The 24,089-nt window shown below is 33.3% G+C and overlaps 3 protein-coding genes across 3 annotated transcripts in view; 1 reads left to right on the forward strand and 2 right to left on the reverse strand.

Moving 5' to 3' along the window:
- Window positions 1-13,618, reverse strand: part of LOC145622457 (cationic peroxidase 1-like) — a 31,639-nt gene extending 18,021 nt beyond the window's left edge. Inside the window, exons 1-2 of the mRNA XM_081676408.1 lie at window positions 13,388-13,618; window positions 11,476-11,560 (exon numbers count right to left, since the gene is read on the reverse strand). Of these exons, the coding sequence (XP_081532534.1) occupies window positions 11,476-11,560; window positions 13,388-13,618 (316 nt within the window). The remainder of the gene's footprint in view (window positions 1-11,475; window positions 11,561-13,387) is intronic.
- On the forward strand, window positions 1,093-8,554 carry LOC145625562 (cationic peroxidase 1-like). The gene is made up of 5 exons (XM_081678569.1): window positions 1,093-1,284; window positions 6,081-6,125; window positions 6,323-6,508; window positions 7,787-7,952; window positions 8,148-8,554. Exons 1-5 carry the CDS (start codon window positions 1,093-1,095, stop codon window positions 8,552-8,554), a joined length of 996 nt encoding a protein of 331 aa, XP_081534695.1.
- Window positions 13,619-17,743: 4,125 nt separating the features above from the next.
- Window positions 17,744-20,293, reverse strand: LOC145610256 (cationic peroxidase 1-like). The gene is made up of 4 exons (XM_081665566.1): window positions 19,967-20,293; window positions 19,020-19,211; window positions 18,767-18,932; window positions 17,744-18,193 (listed from the first exon to the last, which is right to left on the reverse strand). The coding sequence occupies exons 1-4, from the start codon at window positions 20,183-20,185 to the stop codon at window positions 17,802-17,804; spliced, it is 969 nt and encodes a 322-aa protein (XP_081521692.1). The 5' UTR covers window positions 20,186-20,293; the 3' UTR covers window positions 17,744-17,801.
- Between the last annotated feature and the right edge of the window lie 3,796 nt (window positions 20,294-24,089).

The following is a 24,089-nucleotide window of genomic DNA, read 5'->3' on the forward strand; positions in this document are numbered from 1 at the left end:
TGAGCTGAATTACACTGAACTGATTGGAGCTGAACTGAACTGAACTGAAAGTAATCTGAAGAGAACAGACCCTTAGAGCTGAACTGAACTGAACATAAATGAATATTTAATGATAGAAGGAAATTAGGAGTTGAATACAACTGAACCTATGATTGGAGCTAAACTGAACTAAACTGATGATTGGAGCTGAACTGAACTGAAATTAAGCTGAAGTGAACAAACCCTAATTCAAAACTATTATGTGAATATGAAAAAAATCAAAGTGTAACACTTAAAAACAAAACATGGAAGGAGTAGTAAGGGTGAGCACGAGGATTTCGGACCAGATATACGAAATTTGGGATATCTAATGTTTGAATCCATTTAGAAAAAATTTTGATCAGATATACCGAATATCATGTATCCGAAATATTATATAATAATTTTTAATTGAGAATTATTTTAAGGAAATTACATGTACAATAACGCCTAGATTTTTGGATCGGATATTCGTTATCCGAAATAAGGTTATTTAAATTGGATATCCGTTATCTGATGTCCTCAATTAAAAATATTGAGGATATTATCAAGATATCTGAAAATCCAAAAGTTGGTATCTAAATAGATGTCCAATATCCAAAAATTTAGGATCGGATATCAGATTTGAAATTAGTATATCCGATCTAATATCCCAAAATATCAAAATCGGATCTTCATATTTTTAGGGCTTGTTCACATTTACTGAACTGAGCTGAACTGAACTATTTGGAGCTGAATTGAACTGAAATGAACTTATTGGAGCTTAACTGAACTGAATTGAATTGAATATAGCTTAAATGAATATTTTATAAGAAGAAGGAAATTAGGAACTAAACTGAACTGAATTAAACTAATTGGAATTGAACTGAACAGAGCTTTTTGAAGCTGAACTGAACTGAAATGAAATTAAGCTGAAGCGAACAGGCCCTTAGATCTTTGGATAGTTTTTCTCAGACCTACTTTATACTCCACTTTGTATTTTCTATATATATTTAAGTACATGCTACCATCCACCCATCATTGTATTCAAGCAAACAATAATCAGTATTATTAATTTCTCCTAGTTCCAATATAATGGAGTTTTTCTTATCATCTTTTGGATCCAAGTTTTTCTGTTTTAAGCTTCAATATTACTTGTTTTTAGTACTAATTGGAGGAGCTTCAGCTCAATTAACACCAAATTTCTATTCAAACTCGTGCCAAAATTTACTATCCACAATCCAATCTGTTGTTCAATCTGCTGTGAGGAATGAGGCTCGCATGGGAGTGTAAGAATGTGTAATTCTCCTTGAGATGGAGATGATTCATTAACCTCAATATATAGGTGATTACAACCTAAGGTTACAATAATTACACAAAATAATAAAGAGAACCTTTACACATTCTCTATGAAGAGAACCTTTACATATTCTCTAACACACCCCCGCAGTCGTAGCGGGAGGTGGTCGAACGCTAAGACTGTCCCTAAAATCAAGAAACAACTGTCGAGGAAGGCCCTTGGTGAAAATATCTGCGTATTGGTAAGAGGAGGGAACATGGTGGACTCGAACATGACCCAAAGCAACCTTTTCCCGAACAAAATGTATATCCATCTCTATATGTTTTGTTCGTTGATATTGAACCGGATTGCTAGAAAGATAAACCTCAGACACATTATCACAATATACCAAGGTAGCCTTGCGAATAGGACAATGTAGCTCAAGAAGAAGATTTCGGAGCCAACAAGATTCGGCAACCACATTGGCAACACCACGATACTCAGCTTCGGCGCTGGAACGGGACAATGTGGCTTGCCTTTTAGCAAACCACGAAATGAGGTTAGCACCCAAGTAAACGCAGTACGCCGAGGTTGATCGCCTCGTATCAGGACAGCCGCCCCAATCTGCGTCTGTGTACGCAATGAGCTGAGTAGGAGCAGAGCGAAACAAGTGCAAACCAAGAGTGTGAGTGCCCTTCACATATCGGATGATGCGTTTGAGGGCATTAAAATGTGGCTCTCGCGGGTCATGCATAAAGAGGCAAATTTGCTGAACAACGTAAGAGATGTCCGGCCTCGTGAATGTAAGATATTGCAAAGCTCCTGCCAAACTTCTATACAAAGAGGGGTCAGTAACAGGGGCACCATCATCATCCCTCAATTTTGACTTCGAGTCGACGGGAGTAGCCACGGGTTTGTAGTTGGTCATTTGTGCTCTTTGAAGTATTTCATCAGCATACTTGCGTTGGCAGAGGAGCATGCTGTCACTAGTGCGAATGACGGATACCCCAAGGAAGTAACTCAATTTGCCCAAGTCTGTCATTGCAAATTCAGCCTTGAGGGACGCAATTATAGCAGATTTCAAATGCTCGGAGGATTTCGTGATGACTGTGTCATCAACATAGAGTAGGAGATAGGCCGTGTCATTCCCATGGTGCAAAATGAACAAAGAATTGTCGTTTTTACTACAAGTGAACCCAAGTCGGAGAATGTAGTTGGCAAACCGTTGATACCATGCCCTTGGGGCTTGTTTCAAACCATATAACGATTTACGGAGACGACAAACATAAGTAGGAGCCTTGGGGTTCACAAACCCGGGAGGTTGATGCATATATACGGTTTCCTCAAGATCGCCGTTCAAAAATGCATTTTTAACATCCAATTGATGAATAGGCCAATCCTTCCCCATAGCAATGCTTAAAATAGTACGTATAGTCGCCGGTTTGACCACGGGACTAAACGTTTCATCACAATCCACACCAATCTGCTGAGATTTCCCATTCACAACTAGTCAAGCCTTGTTCCTCTCCAAGTCACCATTTTCCCTGTATTTGTGTTTATACAACCAAATACATCGAATAATGTTCACCCCCTCCGGCCTAGGGACAAGATCCCAAGTGTGTTGGCTAGTAAGCGCATTATACTCCTCTATCATGGCGGCATTCCAATTTGGGTCAAGCATGGCAACTTTGGGATTTTTAGGCAAAGGGGAGATAGATTGGACTGAGAGTATGAAATCATCAAATTTCGGATTTGGCTTGAAAATCCCATTTTTGGCTCGTGTTTGCATGACATGTGAGGGAGTTTGTGGTGGCCGTGTTTGTGGAGTGATGGGAGTAGGGTGAGGGAGGGAGCCGAACTAGAGGGAAGGGGAAGATGTGGTGTCGGGGTAAGGATGCAGAGGGCTCCGCGGGGTGGTCACGGATGGCTGGGAAGAGCCACGGCCTGGCCGCGGAGTGTGCTGGTGAGACAGGGGAGAACGCTGCTCAACAGCGATAATAGGAGAAGAAGGAGGGGAGTGGGCTGGAGTAGTGTGGGCCGGCCCATTTGTTTGGGAAAGGGCTTGCAGCAAGTTTGGGGAAAAAGAAGAAGAGTCTAAGAACTCATAATCATCCATCCTAAATTTTTGTAAATTGGAGAAAGGAAAGATATCTTCAACAAAAGTCACATGTCTTGAGATTGTGATTTTGTTGGATGAGAGATCATAACATAAATATCCCCTATGAGTAGATGGGAAACCCAAGAACACGCACGGTTTGGAGCGTGGTGCAAGCTTGTGAGGTGCGGTGGAACTAAGGTTCGGGTAGCAAAGACAACCAAAGGTACGAAGATGATCATAAGTGGGGAAACGACAATATAAAATCTTCGTGGGTGTCTTATTGTTTATGGTGGTGGATGGAAGGATATTTAGAATGTAGGCTACCATATGAACGCTATAAACCCAAAAGGTAGGGGGGAGAGAGGCATGGAAAAGAATAGTGCGGGACATATTGTTAATTGTGCGGATTATTCTCTCGGCCTTTCCATTTTGAGAGGAAGTGTTGGGACAAGAAAGGCGGAAAACCATGCCATGAGTGGAACAAAAATCACGAAATGGAGTGTTATCAAACTCATGTCCATTATCGGATTGAAAACTCTTGATGTCCCTTTCAAATTGAGTTTTAACAAAAGTACGAAAATTAATAAGAATAATATAGACTTGGGATTTGTATTTGAGAGGAAACACCCATAAGAAATGAGAAAAATCATCAAGCAACACTAAATAATATTTGTGACCCAATTTGCTAGTAATAGGAGAAGTCCATAAGTCCATGTGAATTATATCAAAAGGAGAAAACGTTACAGAAGTAGATGGCTTAAAAGGAAGCCTTACATGTTTCCCTAATGGACAAGAGTAGCAAAAATGAGAAGAATTTCTCTTATTACAACTGATGAAATTTTTCTTCCTAAGGAAATTAAAAACAGGTTCGCCAGGGTGTCCAAGTCTATAATGCCAAGTTTAAGGAGAGATAGCAGCTAAAGAGAGATGATGGTTGTCAATTGAAGCGGAAGAGAAAGGATAGAGATCCCCCACACTATTGCACCTCGCTAGAATTGTCCTCGAGTGAAGGTCCTTCACAGAAAAACCAAGATAGTCAAACTCAACGGAAACATAATTATCAGAACAGAATTTTCTAACGGAAATTAAGTTTTTAATTATGTTAGGAACATAGAGGACATTTTTGAGGTGAAATGGTGGGTTTGGAGGGGGGGTGGTGAGTGTGACATAGACATGAATAGGAATACGATTGCCATTTCCAACCAAAATATATTGAGGAGTGCTCAAAGTAGATAATTTAGAGAAATTACCCGAGTCACGAGTGAGGTGAGAAGTGGCACCCGTATCCATATATCATCCATTGTCGGTTTGTTGGAAACCCATTGAGCTATAAGCCTGTCCGAACTCAGTTGGACTCATGAGAGGCCCAAAACCATTTGCAGCTGGTGTGGCATAGTAGGCTTGGTTGGTTTGTGGGCGTGGGCCCAAAAGGCCTGCTTGTTGTGACTGTGGGCCACGGTACTGCTGCTGGAAATTGGACGGTGCAGCAGGCCAGTTGGGTAAGGGCATGGTGGTGAGGCCCATTGCCCTTGCCAAAAAGGTGGGCTGCCCCACTGAGGGGCCTGATGGTGTTGTTGAGGCCCATAGCTTGGCCCAGCAGATTGTTGAGGGGATTGAGTTCTCCCACGACCACGACCCTTGGAGTTTTTCCCTCTCCCACTGCCACGGCCACCACGGCCACCCCCACGCTGCTGATCGGCGGGCTGAAGAGGCTGAGAAGACAGCGGCGCAGTGGTGGTGTTGTTGTGGGCCATGAGAGCATGTTGTTGTCCGTGTTCTTCCTGCTTAGTTTTCCGGGTTTCTTCCAAAAGGAACATTGACCGGGCCTTGTTGAAACTAGGAGTGAGCTCGGATTGAGATACAAGGGCTGCCACAGTATCATATTTCCCTTTGGTAAGACCAGCGATTAGTTGCATAACCATTTTACGGTCGGAAACCGGGCTATCAACATTAGCAAGTTGATCGGCAAGAAGTTTGATTTGTTTACAATAATCGGACATGTTGGAAAAATTCTCAAGTCTTGTATTTGTGAATTGCTCCTCTAAGTACACCGCACGGGTATGCTTATTATCATGAAAAACTTCAGCAAGTCGGGTCCATAATTCGAGGGCCGAGGCACCCGGTTTCATGATTGTGTGAACAAGGTCTTTGGAGATGGTTCCATATATCCATTGTTTCACTATAGCATCCAAACGCTTCCATGTAGCATCGTCAATGCCTGCAGGACGAGTAACATCAGCATCAATATGGTCAAGAACGTTAAAAGCACATGCTTGAATTTGGAATAGCTCAACCCAAGTTGCATATTGGCCCTCTTCTTGATCAAGAGTGATGCTCATTAGATTTTTGATGTTAGAGACGGCAAAGGCGGGGTGGAAGGGCGGGTTGGAGGGAGGAGGAGGGGGAGGAGGAAATTCATCATCACCGGCCATTGAGGGAGAAAAAACGGCTGAGGTACGGTGGTGGGCGGCTAAGCACAGGATCCTAGAGATCGACTAGGGTGTCTAGAAGAGGAAGAGGTGGGAAAGAAAAACCCTAGAAGGCTGTGATACCATGTAAGAATGTGTAATTCTCCTTGAGATGGAGATGATTCATTAACCTCAATATATAGGTGATTACAACCTAAGGTTACAATAATTACACAAAATAATAAAGAGAACCTTTACACATTCTCTATGAAGAGAACCTTTACATATTCTCTAACAGGGAGCATCCTTGCTTCGGCTTCACTTCCATGATTGCTTTGTTAATGTATTGCAACACTCGACAAATTGAACACTTTCTACAAATATAAACTTGCATTTAATACGATGTTATGTGATTTATAATGTTTTCACCATCTTCTTTAATTGATGGTTTATTATTACATGCAAGTTCTTTGTTTTTACGTCTAATAATACGTCAAATGATTTTGATATAAAGAATTGCACTCTATGTGGATGCAACAGGGTTGTGACGGTTCGATTTTACTCAATGACACTGCCAATTTTACTGGAGAACAAAGTGCAGCTCCAAATATTAATTCGGTGAGAGGCTTTGAGGTGATCGACAACATAAAAGCTCGGAGTATATGTGCTGGTGTTGTATCATGTGCTGATATTTTAGCAGTTGCTGCTAGAGACTCCGTTGTTGAGGTATAATTATTTTTATACTCATAGTAATACCTTTATACGTATTATACTCACTACTTGAGTAATACTCTCTCCGTTTTTAAATATTTGCTCTATTTTTCTTTTTCAGCTACTTGCTCTAGTTTCTTATTTGGAAAACTTTTACAATATTTAATTAATTTCGCCTACCAGGTGGACCCAATAATATTAATTCTATATTCTCTCTTCTTCAATCCTCTCCACTACTTTTGGTTTTTTACAATTTTTTATTCTTCCACCTACTATGCTACCTACATATTTTATTACTTTCTCCAATTTCTCCTAAAACTCCGCGCATGTAGAAACGGAGCTAGTATTTCTTAAAACTATATTATGTATTTAGGGTTGAGATCCAATAAGAAGTTTCTTAAAATTAGAAAAATGAGAATGATGAATTGTGCATAAGTTTTTCATTAAATATGCAAAATTGATTTTCAAATTAAAAAAAAAAAAAAAAAAAAATTCTGGAAAATCGAAAAATATGCACTGTTTAAAATTTATGCACATTGATTGGGGTCAAATTTCTTTTTTTTTTTTTTTTTTTTTTTGCTCATTCAGTTCAAAAATATATGCACATTCAGTACAAAAAATATACACATAAAATCCTTCTCATTTTAAGTAAACCATATTTTAATTTGACCCCAAATCTATATATCATCAATATTCCATCGCATCATTGATAGAAATTTTATACTACCTATATTTATAACGTATTAAAATTTTTACATAAAATTATAAATATTTATGAATGATTTAATCTAGTTAAATAAACTAAGGTAAACATAATTTAAGAGAAAATTGCCATGTATAGAGGACAAATAACATTTGAGTAAAGAGAAATTAAATTGTTAGAGAATTTTTCAACTATATAAAATGACTTTGATTTGGACATTTGATGAGATGAGTGGTATGAAACTACGTAGAAGCCTATCACTAACGAATCACTAATCAAGTACTCGTAGAAGTACATGGCTGTCATTTGCATATAATTATGGTGAAAGAAACTAGTGTTTCTTGATGTTTGTTGTTACTTACTCTGAATTTCGTATGAAAAAGTGTTATTAGAGTATTACGTAGGGTTCTACCCCCGCTTAAGGTTTTGCAAGTTGATAAATAAATTAAAAATCTACATTAAGTAACGGTTAAAATGAGAACATGTGAACAATAAAAAAAGTCAAATTATATGAGAATATTTTGTTATTACTCGTATTATTTTATTATTACTCGTATTAGTTATAATTACTTTGCTTCGTTATTATTCAGCTTGGTGGACCAAGTTGGACCGTGCTACTAGGAAGAAGAGATTCAACCACAGCAAATTTAACTGCAGCTAATGTCAATCTTCATGCTCCAACTATGAATATAAGCGAGCTCACTAAAATGTTCTCCGACAAAGGACTTAATCCACAAGATTTGGTTGCTTTATCAGGTTTATTGACTAATTCAATACCTCTTTTTTATTTAACACTTTTTCTACGTGTAAATTATCATATACGAGGTATATATATAAATATTAATTATCAAAGTTGTGCATTCATATTAATATAACATGAAATTCAATATAAAAATGAAGTGAGTAACTTCAATCGATAGATTAATCTTGTTTATTGATAATCTATTGTAGGAGCTCACACTATTGGTGTTGCAAAATGCTTGAATTTCCAAAATCGCCTCTCACAAGACTCCAACATAAACCCCACATTTGCTTCATCTTTACAAGGAACTTGCCCTAGTGATGGGTCAAGGGCTAACAACACCGTGCCACTCGACGCAACCCCAACAACGTTTGATAATGTCTACTTCAATAACTTGTTGAGTTCACAAGGTCTACTTCACTCCGACCAGGAATTGTTCAATGGTACTGGATCAACAGACTCTATAGTCTCGTCTTATAGTTCAAATTCTTCAACATTCTTTAGAGACTTTGCCAATGCAATGATAAAGATGGGAAACATTGATGTTCTTACGGGCACAAATGGAGAGATTAAAGAGAAGATTTTCGATATAATCACAACTCTCTTTGATGTTTAAGGATATATAATTAAGATTAGGAAAAATGGAATCTAAAAATCCAACCTTTGGCCGGTCTGACAATAAAAATCCAACCTTCGTTTAATCTCACAAAAATCCAACCTTTATACCCCACCTTCTTTGACAGATCCATTACCTGTTGATGACCGTTTTTTGTAAGTTATGTGCCACGTGTCAGGCGTTAATTGGTCAATTATTTTTTTAATCATTAAAAAATAAAAAAAAATAAAAAAAAACACCATCAGCCACCTTCCCTAGCCCCCGCACCACCCCAGCCACCTCCCCCACTCACCGGAAACCACCCCCACCCCAACCAGCCCCACCATCGGGGTCGTCAGATTCCGGCGATCTCCCCCCACCCCTTGCCGCAACCTCCCCAACCACCAAAACCCCCTTCGAATCTATACCTAACCACCACACCAAACACCCAATTCAACCAAACCCACCAAAAACCAGCCCCACCCTCCTTCCTAACCACCCTCCCCACCGCCCTCCGGCCACCACGCACCCTCAATTCGCCTAGCCCGTCTAGCCTACCACCCCACGCAACCTCAATTCGCCTAGCCCGTCTAGCCTACCACCCATCACCAACAACAATAATTCGCCCAATTGCCGCGGAAAGAGAAAGAAGAGGAGGCTGCCTTGGTTTGGGAGGAGAGAGAGTGAAGGAGGAAAAGGGTTTCGGGTTTGGGTAGGGTGGGTAAGTGGTGGCAAAGGTGGTGGACTGGTGGTGGTGTAGAGAGGAAAGAGAAAGAAGAGGAGTGAGAAGGAAGAGAACTAAAAAAAAAAAAAAAACCTGTTTAATAGGTTAAAGGTCAAATGGATCTGTCAAAGAAGGTGGGGTATAAAGGTTGGATTTTTGTGAGATTAAACGAAGGTTGAATTTTTATTGTCAGACCGGCCAAAGGTTGGATTTTTAGATTCCATTTTTCCTTAAGATTATACTTGTGCTTTTATGTATATAGTGTATTCTAGTAAACTAAGGAAAACCATGTATTCTAGTAATTTAAACTAAGATATATGAAATACTATATATGTATGTGTATGTGAAATAGCTAGCTACTAAGAAGTAGGAATAACCAATGGTATTATCCAAGATATCATCCGTATATACCAAGATGCATGGTATATAGTTTGTATTAAACACTTGGTAAGTACTCATTGTAAAACAATATAGTATTATCATAAATATTACCTCCGTTAAATATTAATTGCAACTTTGGAATATTTTATTATATGTCACAAATAATATCCTAAAGTTGCAACTTATATTTAATGTAGGTAGTATATGGACGAAGTATAATTTTATATATTAACGTTGTGCAATTTTTTTTCAATTCGAGGACCAATTAATTTTATAAATAGCTGAGTACAAGGCCTTTGATTATAAGACGATCTTGTATGTACGTGATCTTTAATAAAAAATGTAAATAGCTAAAGGAGACTATTACACTTAGGTGTTTGTCGTAATTTTGGAACAAATAATTGCGCCAAAAAAAAAAAGGAAAAGAAATCAATATCGTTCAAGATCACACTAATTAATATATTTCATTAATACATAGCAACAATTCACAATTCATTGAGACGAAAACAAAAGAAAAAAAAATAGGAAAAGAAACCAATATCACAATACATTTAAAAAAAAAAAAAAAAAAAAAAAAAAAAAAAAAAAAAAAAAAAAAAAAAAACCCTCTTTCTTACAATTCAAATGCAATAGTTGTAATAAGTACAAAAATATTTATAATGTCAACCATATATACGTAGTAAAATCAATTGGTTTTGCTGCAAATAGTTCTAATTTCTCCGTTTGTACCAGTAAGTACACTCAAGTTACCCATCTTCACCATTGCATCCGAGAAATCAGTGAGGAATGTTGAAGAACTCGAGCTATAAGACGAGACTTGAGAGTCCGTGGTTCCGGTACCATTTCCATTATACAATTGCTGGTCGGAGTGAAGAAGACCTTGTTGGCTCAATAAGTTGGTGTAGTAGGCATTGTCGAACGTTGTTGCACTTGTTTTGTCAAGGGGTGAAAGGTTGTTGTCTCCTCCACTTTGAGGGCAATTTGCTTGCAAAGACGTTGCAAATGTGGAGTTTATATTAGTTTCGTTATATATACGTGTTTTGAATGTGGTGCATCTTGCTTGCCCTATAGTATGAGCTCCTACAATGAAAAAAAAAAAAAAAAAAAAAAAAAAAACAACAACTTTAGTTGAAATGTAACATATAATGGTAGGATATAATGCATGCATGTCCATTATTGGCTCATTGCATGCATATTCTAATTCAATTCAATATTAAGTTCATGGATGCGTGTTCATGCATTCATGTACGTTTGTTTAAATTTTAATTATTTTGTACATTGTTTTTCCAGAGTTGACTCGTGTTCTTATTTATATTGTTTATTTACCAGATAAGGCCACCATTTCTTGGGTAGTAAAGCCTTTGTCTGAAAAAGACTTGATGAGCTCGTTTATATTCAAAGTTGGGGCTGGAATATCGGAATTGGCCGTGCTAAGGCTTGCTGTAGTTGAATCTCTTCTTCCTAACAATACTGTCCAACTTGGTCCACCAAGCTGAAAAATGAAAAATAAAAAATAAAAATTAGAAACTGGAGAGATATGAGATATCTCTAACAATATTAGAGTGTCACATAAAAACAACAATTGGAAATTTCATGTTAATAAGATTGATGATGAATATATAATTGTGATTCGAAAAAGAAATAAATTAAATCAAATTGCTAAATCAAACTAATTTTAACTTTTTAAGAGTTCTTTCTAATTGATGAAAACACTTGAAATAGATGCTTACCTCAACCACAGAGTCTCTAGCAGCAACCGCTACAATATCAGCACAAGATACAACCCCGGGACATAAATTCTCAACTTGAGATTTAACAGTGTCTATTACTTCATAACCCCTCACTGAACCAGCATTTGGTCTTGCTGTTTTTTCTCCGGTGAAGTTTGAAGTGTCGTTGAGCAAAATTGAACCATCACATCCCTGTCAATCACAGAGAGAAGATAAATCAAACTTCTTAACTTAGATTAACTAAAAAGTTAAGCTTGTATGAGGATATGGGCTCGCTTCCAACGTACTACTCTACTATATGTACATACATTTAAAATTTATAGTTGGATTGGACGATCTTTAATTAAGGGTGTATATATTGGAATGCAATTATGCAAGAAACTTACACGTTTCCATAAATAGGAAAGTTACTTTTCTTTACTCTTTGTCAAGTCTTGTTTAACTTGTGTCGCTAATTACGGCAACCAATCAAATTAAACACTTACTAAAAACATTCATGAGTATTACCCTAGCTTTTATGTATTACTAGGTTAAGTCCCGTGTCATGCACGGTTATAATTAAACTTTACAACAAAAATTGTAAAGAATGGTTTTTATTTATTTTTTATTTTTATTTTTGAGGGGAATAAAGCATGGTTGTTAATTTAACAATTTATCCAAAAAAAAAAATATTCGTGACAAAATAACTTGAATTTTAATTTATACCAAATGCGTAAAGGTTATTGTTTTGAATTTTATAAAAAATAATTTATTAATAGAAATTTAGATACTATTGGGTTTTATATAAGAAAACGAAAATATAGGCTTAGGTTAGTACCCGTATATGTCTTCAAAAAAAAAGGAAAAAAAAATAAAAGGTTAGTACCCGTATACGAACTCATATACATTCGTCCTTATATTTTTGTTGACACACTTTGACCGGCATTAAATGAAAATTTAGTTGATTTATATTACTTTAGGATAATTAGTATTCCATAATCAACTTTTTTAAAATGTATTTATAGTGAGTAGTAGCGGTTTTTATTTTAATTTTAATAATCACATTGCATAACGATTAATGTCAAATGATTAATCTTGGAGCTTGGAGGAAAAAATTGATACTCCTTAATATTTAATACCTTATTTTTAATCTATGTTTGTATACTTGTAATTAAAAGATTAATAGTATATATAGAATATATGTTAAAAAAAAATATTAATTGTGTATGATTGGATTAGATATGTTGTCAAAATAGAAATAAGTATTATTGTAGCTTATAAAATGGAAGTCATTAAAATTTGGAAAAAAAAAAAAAAAAAAAAGGAAAGTGCAAAAAGGAGGGAAAATTATTAATGACATCGTGACAAATGTCATCTTAGGTTCGCGTTTAGTATAGGTTAATTGATGCGAGTAGCGATTTGTGCCTTGTATCTTTTATCTTATTGTGTTACTTTATTTTTTAATTAGTTGCAACTTTTTTTTGCACTATATATTCACTAGATTGTAATCACGAAACCATCTTTAATGATTTATACTAAAGTGAAAACACAGTCAAATACAAGTATGTGGGATCTTGGTATATTTGTCTCAAATATTAACATTTTGTAAATTTTACTTATTGATAATTAAGTAAATTATCGATTGAAATTATTCATTGACAAAAGTGAAAGTCAAATCATTGCATAGAAGAAATAAATAAAAAGTATAAACACAGCACAATAGTGTTACTAAACCCAAGTAAATAATTATAACTACGGAGTATAATATAGTACGTGTGCATGTCAAAACCAATTAACAATTCCAAATTTTTTACAAATGTTACTGATACTCAAAACTTTAATTAATCATATAATTGTATAAGCTTAAAAAGAAGACATGCATGTAGATCTAATTATTTATTTTATTAAGAAAAGAGTTATTTCAAGCTCAAGAGTTGAACTAATCAAATAGTAGTATAAACTCAATTAGATGAAAGGAAATCTTATGCATGAACATCAACTATTGATCCTTGTAACACATAATTAAACTTTGCTACTTACATTAACAAAGCAGTCATGGAAATGAAGCCGAAGTAAGGATGCTCCCATGCGAGCCTCACTCCCCACAGCAGATTTAACTGCAGATTGGATTGTGGAGAGAGCATTTGGGCACGAGCTTGAATAGAAGTTAGATGATAATTGAGCCGTAACAGCTCCTATTAGTGTCAAAAGCAACCAAAATTGAAGCTTAAAGCCGGAAGGTTTTGATGTGGAAGACAACAGAGAATCCATTTGTGTTATGGATAATTATTAAGTGTATAAGAGAAAACAAGTGTATAGATTATGATTATGATTATTATTATTGTATGTAGGTTGGCTTGATTTCGAAGGAAGAATATAATGCGTACATATATAAGTGTGTGATAATACCAAGAGGAATTATTCAAGTCAACATTTCATCGCTCACTAAATTAGGTTTGTAATAAATACCATGCAAGTTGTGTTACAATAATAGTTCATGACAAACTCTTTCAAATCAAATTATATGTTTATATTCTTTTTAAATTGTTTATATATTAGACCATATTCTGTTCACTTAATCTTTCTGAATTGGAGTTATTTTTACTTAACATGATATCTCTATTTCATTTATTTTCCAATTTTTAGGCGTAAGATTATGATGCATAAAAGCTTGATCAATACCACAATTTTTTTTTTTTTAATACTTGTAACTAACAGAACCAAAAATTACGTGATATACAAAAAATATTACTGCAGTTATACTTTAATGAGTTAAAAGTTACTGTGCAATATTAAGCATAATTTTTTTTTTATAATTTACAATAAAGAATTCGCAAACAAACAATATGCAAACTAGGAATAGCTCAATGATTTACAATACTTAGGCGTTGTTTATCACCTTATTTTTACTTATTTCAGAGAAAATAAGTTCTTATCAGATAAAATAAGTTAAGATCATATCATCGTTATATGTACAATTTTTATCACTAAATATCTTTAATCTCGTAATGAAAAAAATTATGAAAATTACATATTAATGAAATACACATTATTACGAATCTAATAAGATCTCATTTGATATATTTTTACCTTACGGATTATCGTACAATTAAGGTCAAGGATTAGTCAAAACTGACACTAAAACTAGATCAGATCAGATTAGACCAGAACAGATCAGATCAAATCAAACCAAATCAGATTAGACCAGAACAGATCAGATAAAATCAAACCAAATCAGATTAGACCAGAACAGATTAGATCAAATCAAACCAGATCAGATCAGATCAAATAAGCAAAAATCAGGTGAACTAAACAATGCCTTACATCTAAGAGGATTTCATGAATGGACTTATTGTACACACGAAGCATTCTTTCTACTCATCAAAGAATTATACAGAGTATGTTGTTACAACAAAGTGAAGCACATCCTTTATGCAAGTGCACAAAATTAAAGATGAAAAGAGAAAGGGAAAATAAAAGGCAAAGTATAATTTTGAAATATTTGATTAGTTATCTATAGACCATTGTTTAAGTAGATTCTTTATCGTATAATTATTCTAAATAATTATATCGTCGCTCAGTTTTCAACTGTTATAAGTACTTTTTTTTCATTTTTTAGTCAACACAATCTCTCATAGTACGCAATCATCTTACCACTCATAAGTCATAATCTAGTGCTTGGTTCGCGGAGTCATATGTACAAAACATGGTACATACTTTTCATTAAAAAAAAATAATAATAATAATAAAATATATATATATATAGAGAGAGATGTGATGAACATAAAACTAGAGTACGTGAACATATTGTTAAATAATGGTTTTTATCTTCATGTTCTTTCATTGTTAGTGTGATGTACTTTTAATTTATGACATTATGTTCACTATTTATGGTGAAATTTTCTTTAAATTTTGTCTATACATTATGGTGGATGAATATAACTAATGGTCCTTAAATAATATGACTCCGTATCATATTTTTTTAATAATATTGTGGATGTTCTTTAAATATATAAATTAAAATAACATAAGTTGGATGTTCTTTATAAAACAACTATATATTCTTTACAAAACAAGTATAAGTTCTTTCTACTTTTTTTTTAAAAAAAAAAACAAAATACTCGTAAAAATAAAATAAAATAAAATAAATTGCTAAATGTACCATGCTTGGTACATTAGCTTCCACGAAGAAAATTTCACTCATAATCAACACAATCTTATACTACGCACTCATAATATACACAATCTTATACTACGCACTCATAATATACACAATCTCATAGTATGCACTCAAAATAGCTTATGAAATTACATTATGGAGTATATAATCCTTCATTCATATTGTTTGGCTGTTTGCTCTATTTTTCCGTGGTCTTTAAGATACGATTCAAAACATGATTACATGTACCAAAAAAAAAAAAAAACATTCTTAAAATAAATATTGTAACAATTTTAACAAAATTTCACATGACTATAAAATAAAAGGCAAAAGAGATAGAAAATTAGGAACAGATGAAGTACAAATTATGAGTGCACTATTGCACTCTATATATAGATGTATGAATGCATACATTTTCTTACCAAATTTGGCGATTAAGATTAACCGCATCGATTACAAAAAATGGTTAGGCAGGGAAAAAATCAGTGCTTTGATACTACGTCAAAACTCTTCCTATAATTAGCAATTGCATTGATTAATTACTAAAAGTAGTTAAACAAAAGAAAAATAAGTGCTTTCATTAGAGACTAAGTCACTAGTCTTCCTAAAATTGGAAATTTAGAATATTTAATTGATGTAGTAGGAGTAGATTTTTCAACAAATCAAACACATGTCATGTAGTCACTTGTGGTGTTCTTAGTTCTTACACGTACATGTTTTGACCAACTAAATTTCTTCATGCATTGGCCCCATACAATAATCTCCTTTGATTTATAGGCGTTGTTTTGAATTTTTAATTGCCATACTAGATATTTTGCATAATTAATCTCTAGATGATTTTAAAAAAAACTTTAAATTGGGAGAAAAATTCTAATCACTTGAGATATCCCCTCATATAAATATATTTTAATTTATATTATATTATATAATAAAATCTTACTCTGTATATTGTATGCATGTGCATTGTAATTGTAATCGATAAAAATACTCAACCTAAGCAACATATAGAATTATAGAAAAAGGGATGGAATAATAAAATCTAATTTGAACTTAGAATACTATACTAGTACAAAATTACATAATTTTTAAAATCTCTCATTAAGCAAGCATGAAACCATAAATTCTCACTCTAACACAAAGTATGAAATAGTTCCTCTATTTTCTTTTAAATGAAACTCTTCTTATTACACGCTAATCAATGTGTTTTTTTAATCATTTTTATTACAAACCTGTAAAATTATTAAAATATTAGTATTAATAAATTATAAATCGAGACGAATCTAACTAGATTCCATATAACTATAATTTTCCTAAAGTATAAATTAACAGAACTAGTCAAAATAGATCGAGTATATAAGTTATAGTGCTACTCCTTCCGTGTCGCAATAATCGCAACACTATGGGTTGCACAAAGTTTAGGAAAATTATAGAGTGAAGACCAAAGAGAGACCCCTCGAGTAACTTGAGTAACCCTCTGACTGAGTGACCCCTCGAGTAACCCCTGACCGAGCTCCTTAAATAACCCCTGACAGAGTAACTTGAGTAACCCCTAACCAAGTCTTTTGAATAATCTTGACCGAGTAACTTGCGTAACCCCTGACCGAGTAACTCGAGTAACCCCTGACTGAATAATTCGGAACAAAATAACTCGGGTAACCCTTGTCACAAGGTATGATCTGTTAAATCAAAAAGTTGCTAATAAAAATGACTTAAAAGAAAATTATTGTGATTACTCCATATTACGAAACAAAAGGAGTACATTTAAAAAAAGAATGGGGAGTATTAGTTAATTTCTACAAACTTTTTCAACTTTTGGAAACACTAAAGAGTATTGATTGGGCCTTTCATTATATAAAAAATATACACTTGGTTTTGCACTTGTAGTGTCCCAACTTTTCAAGATGATGCATGTAGCCTTTATCACTGAGCCCAATAAAATGGTGCTATAAATGGGCCTTTGTATGTAGTCAGCTACAATATTAACATACCAAACTAGTTGGACCACAATCAATTTATAATACCAAGAGTTAACATGCAAAATAATCTTTACAAAAATTAACCAATTTTTACTAAAATAAAGCTTGTCACTAATCACATTAAAATCATATCACACAATTCAGTAATCCATACAAAGACTGTAAATCTCCCCAATTTTTCTATTTTCTTTTTTAAAAAAAAAAAAAAAAAAAAAAAAAAAAAAAACCATATATATATCAAGCATAACATTAAAACTCTTAGCTCTTTGTTTACATTTTTTTTTTTTTTTTTTTTTTGAGCTTAATCTTAAATTTTAAATCAGTTAGTCTTCCTACAATTAGTTCTAATTTCTCCACTTGTGCCCGTAAGAACACTCATGTTACCCATCTTCACCATTGCATTGGCGAAATCCGTGAAGAATGTCGAAGAACTCGAACTATAAGATGAGACTTGAGAGTCAGTTGTTCCACCGTTCCCACTAAACAATTGTTGGTCGGAGTGAAGAAGACCTTGTTGGGTCAACAAGAGGGTGAAGTATGCATTGTCGAATGTTGTAGGGCTTGTTGTATCGAGAGGTGATAGGTTGTTGTCACCTCCATTGCTAGGGCAATTTGCTTGTAGAGATGTTGCAAGTGTGGAGTTTATGTTAGTCTCGTTATAGATTCGTGTTCGGAAACTAGTGCATCTTGCTTGCCCTAGAGTGTGAGCACCTACAATACGATGCAAAAATAAAACACATTAGTCCAACAAAAAAAAAAAAAAAAAAAAAAAAACTTAGGGCTTGTTCTCATTGGTTGAACTCAGCTGAACTGAACTGAATATTTTATAAGAGAAGGAAATTAGGAGCTGAACTGAACTGAACTGAACTGAACTGAGCTGAACTGAACTGAACTGAATTGAATTTCAACGTATGAGAACAAGCCCTATTGACATAGGTTATACATTAAGAAGTAATATTATTACACTCATTACCCACGCATGTTGGATAGATAAGATTAATACCATAGAGTTGCACGCGTGTTAGTATTATAAGGCACGCAAAGAAACTTCCTAATATAAATTTTTACTTACATACTATTATAATAGTGTGACGGTCTACTATTTATGCCTTAACCTTTAGCATTTTATTAAATTACTTTGTAATAAGTACAGTTGTATAGGTTATGTGTTCATGCAAAAATATTATTTATAAAAAAGAATCTAAAATATGTGTCTAATATATATTGTACTAGACCAATTACAAAGAATGTAAGAAAGTAATGTGTTATAAAATGAATAAATACCGGATAAAGCCACTAATTCTTGGGTGGTAAAGCCTTTGTTGGAGAAGAATGTAATGAGTTGGGAAAGATTCAAAGTTGGGGCTGGAACATTTGCATTTGCTGCACTTTGACTTGCTGTTGTCGAATCTCTTCTTCCTAATTGTACAGTCCAACTTTGTCCACCTAGCTGAAATTAGGGAACAAAAGTTGAAAATATAATTAGATCAAGTATGTCATCACTTTCCTTTTTAACATACATTTATAAAAGTCTTACCGCAACCACGGAGTCTCTAGCGGCCACAGCTAATATATCAGCACAAGATACAACACCGGCACATACACTCTCAACTTGTGATTTTATTGTGTCAATTACTTCATAACCTCTTACTGAGTTTGCATTTGGCCCGGCTGTTTTTTCTCCGGTAAAATTAGCAGTATCATCGAGTAGAATTGATGCATCACATCCCTATTGTTCGTACACAAGTTGAAAAAGTTAACATATATTTTGTTTCAAAAAAAGATGGCCGTCAAATTAAAGAGGAAGTATAATTCTCTTCTAATGAACATTATCCTACCACACATGCATGTATATAAAACACTTAAATAAACAATTAATCGTGTAATATTACTATATTTGTTATCCATCACTATTCACTACGTAAGTCTTAAATGACAACTTATTAACTATTTAAAAATATGTAAGTATAGACTGAATTGAGGAAATAGAGTAACAAAAAACAAAAAAAAGGGTGAAATTCTTGATTCTTTTAACATTTTGTGGGATAAATTGGCTAACAATAATTAATTCTTCAGTCATAGTTTTTCCAATAATTCATTTCAAGGTGTCATGCACAAACAATATACTTTAACCATATATGTCTTAATCAAATTTAATAACTTCTTTATTGTAATACTGAATTTGTATTAAGTATGTAATCTAGTAGTATATAAACCATTTATGCAATGTCTTAATCAATCTTAATACTTCTTCGAAGTACTGAATTTTAATAATAATGATGCTTTGAATTATTGTATTTATATAATAATGATATGACTGTATCATCACACCAAAAGGAAAATTTAGCGTTTAGAATTGCATGAAAAATGATCATTGATCAACTATAGACTTAATTAGAAGAATGAAATTAATATTGCATGTACCAAAAAATAAAAAACAAAAAAAAATGGTGTAAATGGAATAAGTGTTGAATATCGACTTACGTTAACAAAGCAATCATGGAAATGAAGTCGAAGCAAGGATGCTCCCATACGAGACTCATTCTTCACAGCAGCTTGAACCGCGGATTGGATTGTGGAGAGCGCATTTGGGCACGAGCTTGAATAAAAATTTGATGATAATTGAGCCGTAGCTGCACCAATTAGTACTAAAAACATGGAACACCGAAGCTTAAAACTAGAAATTTTTGATGTGGAAGCCATTTTTATTATGTTAAAAGGTGGTATATAAACTTTGTAATACGAAACAAGAAAGCTAGCTTAAGAAATTTTAATTTGCTTGCTTTCTTAAGTGATTTTGATAACAGTGGTTGGTTTGAGGCGTGTATATATATACATATTTATTTTGTTTTTATTTGAACAATAATTATTAATACATATTTATATAAAGGTGACAACATAAAGATGTGAACAACTCTAGTCAACAAAAGACGAAATTATTCGGTTGGCTAAATAATAAGCAACTTTGTTAGCTTATATAGTTATAGTCTTAGAGAAGAGGACTTACGGACTGACTATAGCCCAATTTAGACCAAAATTGATACATAGGGAGTAATTCGTGGTCGTATACTTCGTATATATTTGTCGTGTACGATTGGATTAATAAAAAAAATTATCATATATTGAAAGATTGGATAGAATGTGACTTAGCTTGCGTTTAAGCCATTAACTAAGTGTCTCAAAGATATACAGAATAATATTTGAACCAAATACTAAGTCAATAGATGTCATCTGAACTTAGGGTGTGTTCATAGTTACTGGACTCAGCTGAACTGAACTGATAGTAGCTAAACTGAACTAAAATGATTAAAGCTGAACTGAACTAAAATGATTAGAGCTGAACTGAACTAAACTAAACCGAGCTGAAATGAATATTTTATGAGAGAAGGAAATTAGGAGCTAAACTGAATTGAATTAAACTAAAATGAAATAAAGCTGAATTGAACAGACCCTTAATATATTATACATCGATAAATGTAGTTTTTATACCCATATATGATTTAATTTGAGATTGAGAGCTAGCTCATGTACTGTCAAAAACTTTTTCATGACGGAGAGTATTAAGGAGATAGATTGAATTGCAATTCTACTTTGCCTATCTAATTGTATACCTTTGGAAGTGTATATATTGGTAACAAAAATTTATTTATTTAACGAGTAGTTAGATTAACCATTAATAATAACAGAAGAAGAGATTTATGTTGATTAAATTTAAAGAACTCAACAACATGCAAATTCTTTTTAACTAATCTTCATGAGATAAAAGTTGCAAAAGATATTATATTTTTGCTTCCTATCAAAGCCATTGATTCTTTATTCCCCTGCCGCCTGCCAGAACTCATACACGTACGCACACCAATGATTTTTTTTTTTTTTTGAAACAAATACGCACAGCAATGATTTAATGAAGAATGTAAAAAGACAAAAAGTTTTTTTTTTTTATTTTTTATTTTTTTTTTTAACATATCAAAAATAAAATATTCATTGTTAACAACCGTTTAAGTCGTTATCAAAATCATAATTACGTGGGTGCGTGGTCGGTCCACTGTCCACTATATAACTCTAAGCAATTTTCAAGGTTTTTCTCCAATAAACAAGCTCCAACGTCTAAACTAATTTTATTTAACCAAAATAATTGTATAAAATAAAGATAAACTTCGTATGTATAAGATTAGGGTTACCCAATTACAATAAGAAACCATAATTTCAGGGGAGTAGTCTATATTTCTATATCATTCATGTTGTTATTTGACTTATTTCCCCATGCCCTTCTTTAATTAATAAAATGATATTGTTAAAATAACTATGCTTTTGTTTTTTTTGAAAAAAAAAACTATGATTTTTAAATCTAAACAATTGATGTATTATATAAATTAACATGCCCCACTTGTTTTATTATACACTCCATCACACATATTTGATTATTAATTTAATAAATTCGATAATGTATTCTAGGACGTTACGTGGTTTAAGATATATTTAAAGAGTTGATGAGCTTTGATATTGATAAGTAAAATAGAATACCTAGTTTGAAATGGAGGGAGTGCCTATTTTTATCGAGCTTGAGCGAAATCTCTATCATATTTAATGATATGATGCCATGATGGAGGCAAAAACAATTGTACATCAACTCATCAATTAGAAATGTGGGTTTTACAAATTATTAGTATCAAATTCTGAAGATGAGATAATATATTACAAAGTAATTATATAAATAAAGCATATGGAAATTGGAAAATCTATACTAACATGAAAATTAAGGGTAAATACAAGTTAATCTCAGGGATAAACAAAATTTGTTAATCACATGACAATTTTGTAAATAAATCAGCTACTTTATCAATAAAAGTGGATCCTACCGTGATGATAAATGGATAAAGTTGTTGATTTATTTACCAAAATGGCATGTGATAAACAAGTTTTGTATATCCCAGAGATTAAATGGGGCTCCCTCGAAAATTAATATGGATATTAATGATAAATAATGTGAAATAGAGACCATGCAAAACCCTAAACAACAAACAAAAAATGGACTAGCCGAAGGATTATATTTAGAACGTAAACTAATACGTAAAATTATACTCGAAATCAATTATTTAAGACTCATTAATATTTAGGGGGCATAAGAAAACTTTTACATTTTCTAATTGATTAGTGATATATTTAATTATCGGTTTTAATTAATAGACCTATAGCTAGCATTTCATTAAAAAGTTAGTTAGCTACACGTATCAATTTGTGAGAAAAAGAATGTGGCCAAAGAATCCTACTCGTTGTAACTTAGCTGTATTTGTACCGTCTCCAAGCAAAACAACTTTGCTAAAGGATAGTGACAATTGACATACGAATATAGTACGAGTATAATAATATGGAGTTGTCTTTCGTTTCTTTAGACATGTTTGTCAATGAATAGTTTTAAACATAAGTATCTTTATTCGTTAATAAAAATTTATATAGGCACATTATTTTAAGACACTTAAAATAGAATATGAGCATCATGTGAGGGGAGTGATGATAGAGTATAAAATATATTCCTACGCCTCAACCATCAGCTTAAACTTGATGGTTGAAACGGTCCACTAACAGAAACAGATGGAGTATAGATATCGATATGAAATGAATCTTACGAACATGTAATTGCTAAAATGAAACAGGAAAAATAATGTTACATATTTAGGAAAATGGATTAATGAAAGCTTAACCGCGTCAGATTACTGTAAATAATTGAGCATGCAGAAAGAAATAAAGTCAATGACTTTAACTAGAGACTAAGTACACTTTCTAAGAAAAGAAAGACCGAAAGAAAGGGTAGTTGAGACATTTTATTAATGAAGTATCCCTACAAAATATGATATAAGATGATAATTACTTAATTAGTGTAATAGGAGATTGCTTTATCTAAGGCAACATGTAATCCTAGTCACTTGGTGGGGTACTTAAGCATGTGTATTGCCACCTTAATAATCTTGATCTTAATCATTGGACCTTTCTTAATTATCTCCTTAATCTACGTACGCGTTATTTTGTTCCATAACTTGCTCGGATTATGCCAAAGATTAAAGTTTGATGTTACATTATTAGCGTGTGGCTGATTGGAGAAAGAAAGCTATAACTTTAGGCACTAAATAAAATCAAATATATATCTGAAGTGAACTGAAACTGTACCTGGCTAATAATAACCAGAACCTAGTTAAACCGATAAAAATGTTATTGACCCAACCTAATAAATTTTGGTCTAAACATGACGTTTGTCTTATCAAACTCGACTTGAACTTAAAGGTCAACTGATTTAGATTAGACCCATCCATAGGAATTGTCTGATCTAAACTTGACCAATATTCGAGAATTATACAATATGAATTTGACATAGACCCGCAGTAATTTGGTCAAAAGTTCATCCAAACCCGATATATATTATACAAACTCGTTCCAATCCAATATTAGCTCACAAGACATACCATGAGTAACCAGTACCAAAATTGAATAAACTTATAACTTTTATTTAACCAATTTCACCCAAATTTGAAGTGACCCAAACCAAGCTATTTTGAACCAAATGAAAATTCTGGCCAAACATTATCCAAAAAAAAAAACCCAACTCGTCCAT

Source organism: Chenopodium album, chromosome 3, assembly GCF_948465745.1.
Source record: "Chenopodium album chromosome 3, dcCheAlbu1.1, whole genome shotgun sequence".
In the NCBI taxonomy this organism is placed as follows: Eukaryota; Viridiplantae; Streptophyta; class Magnoliopsida; order Caryophyllales; family Amaranthaceae; genus Chenopodium; species Chenopodium album.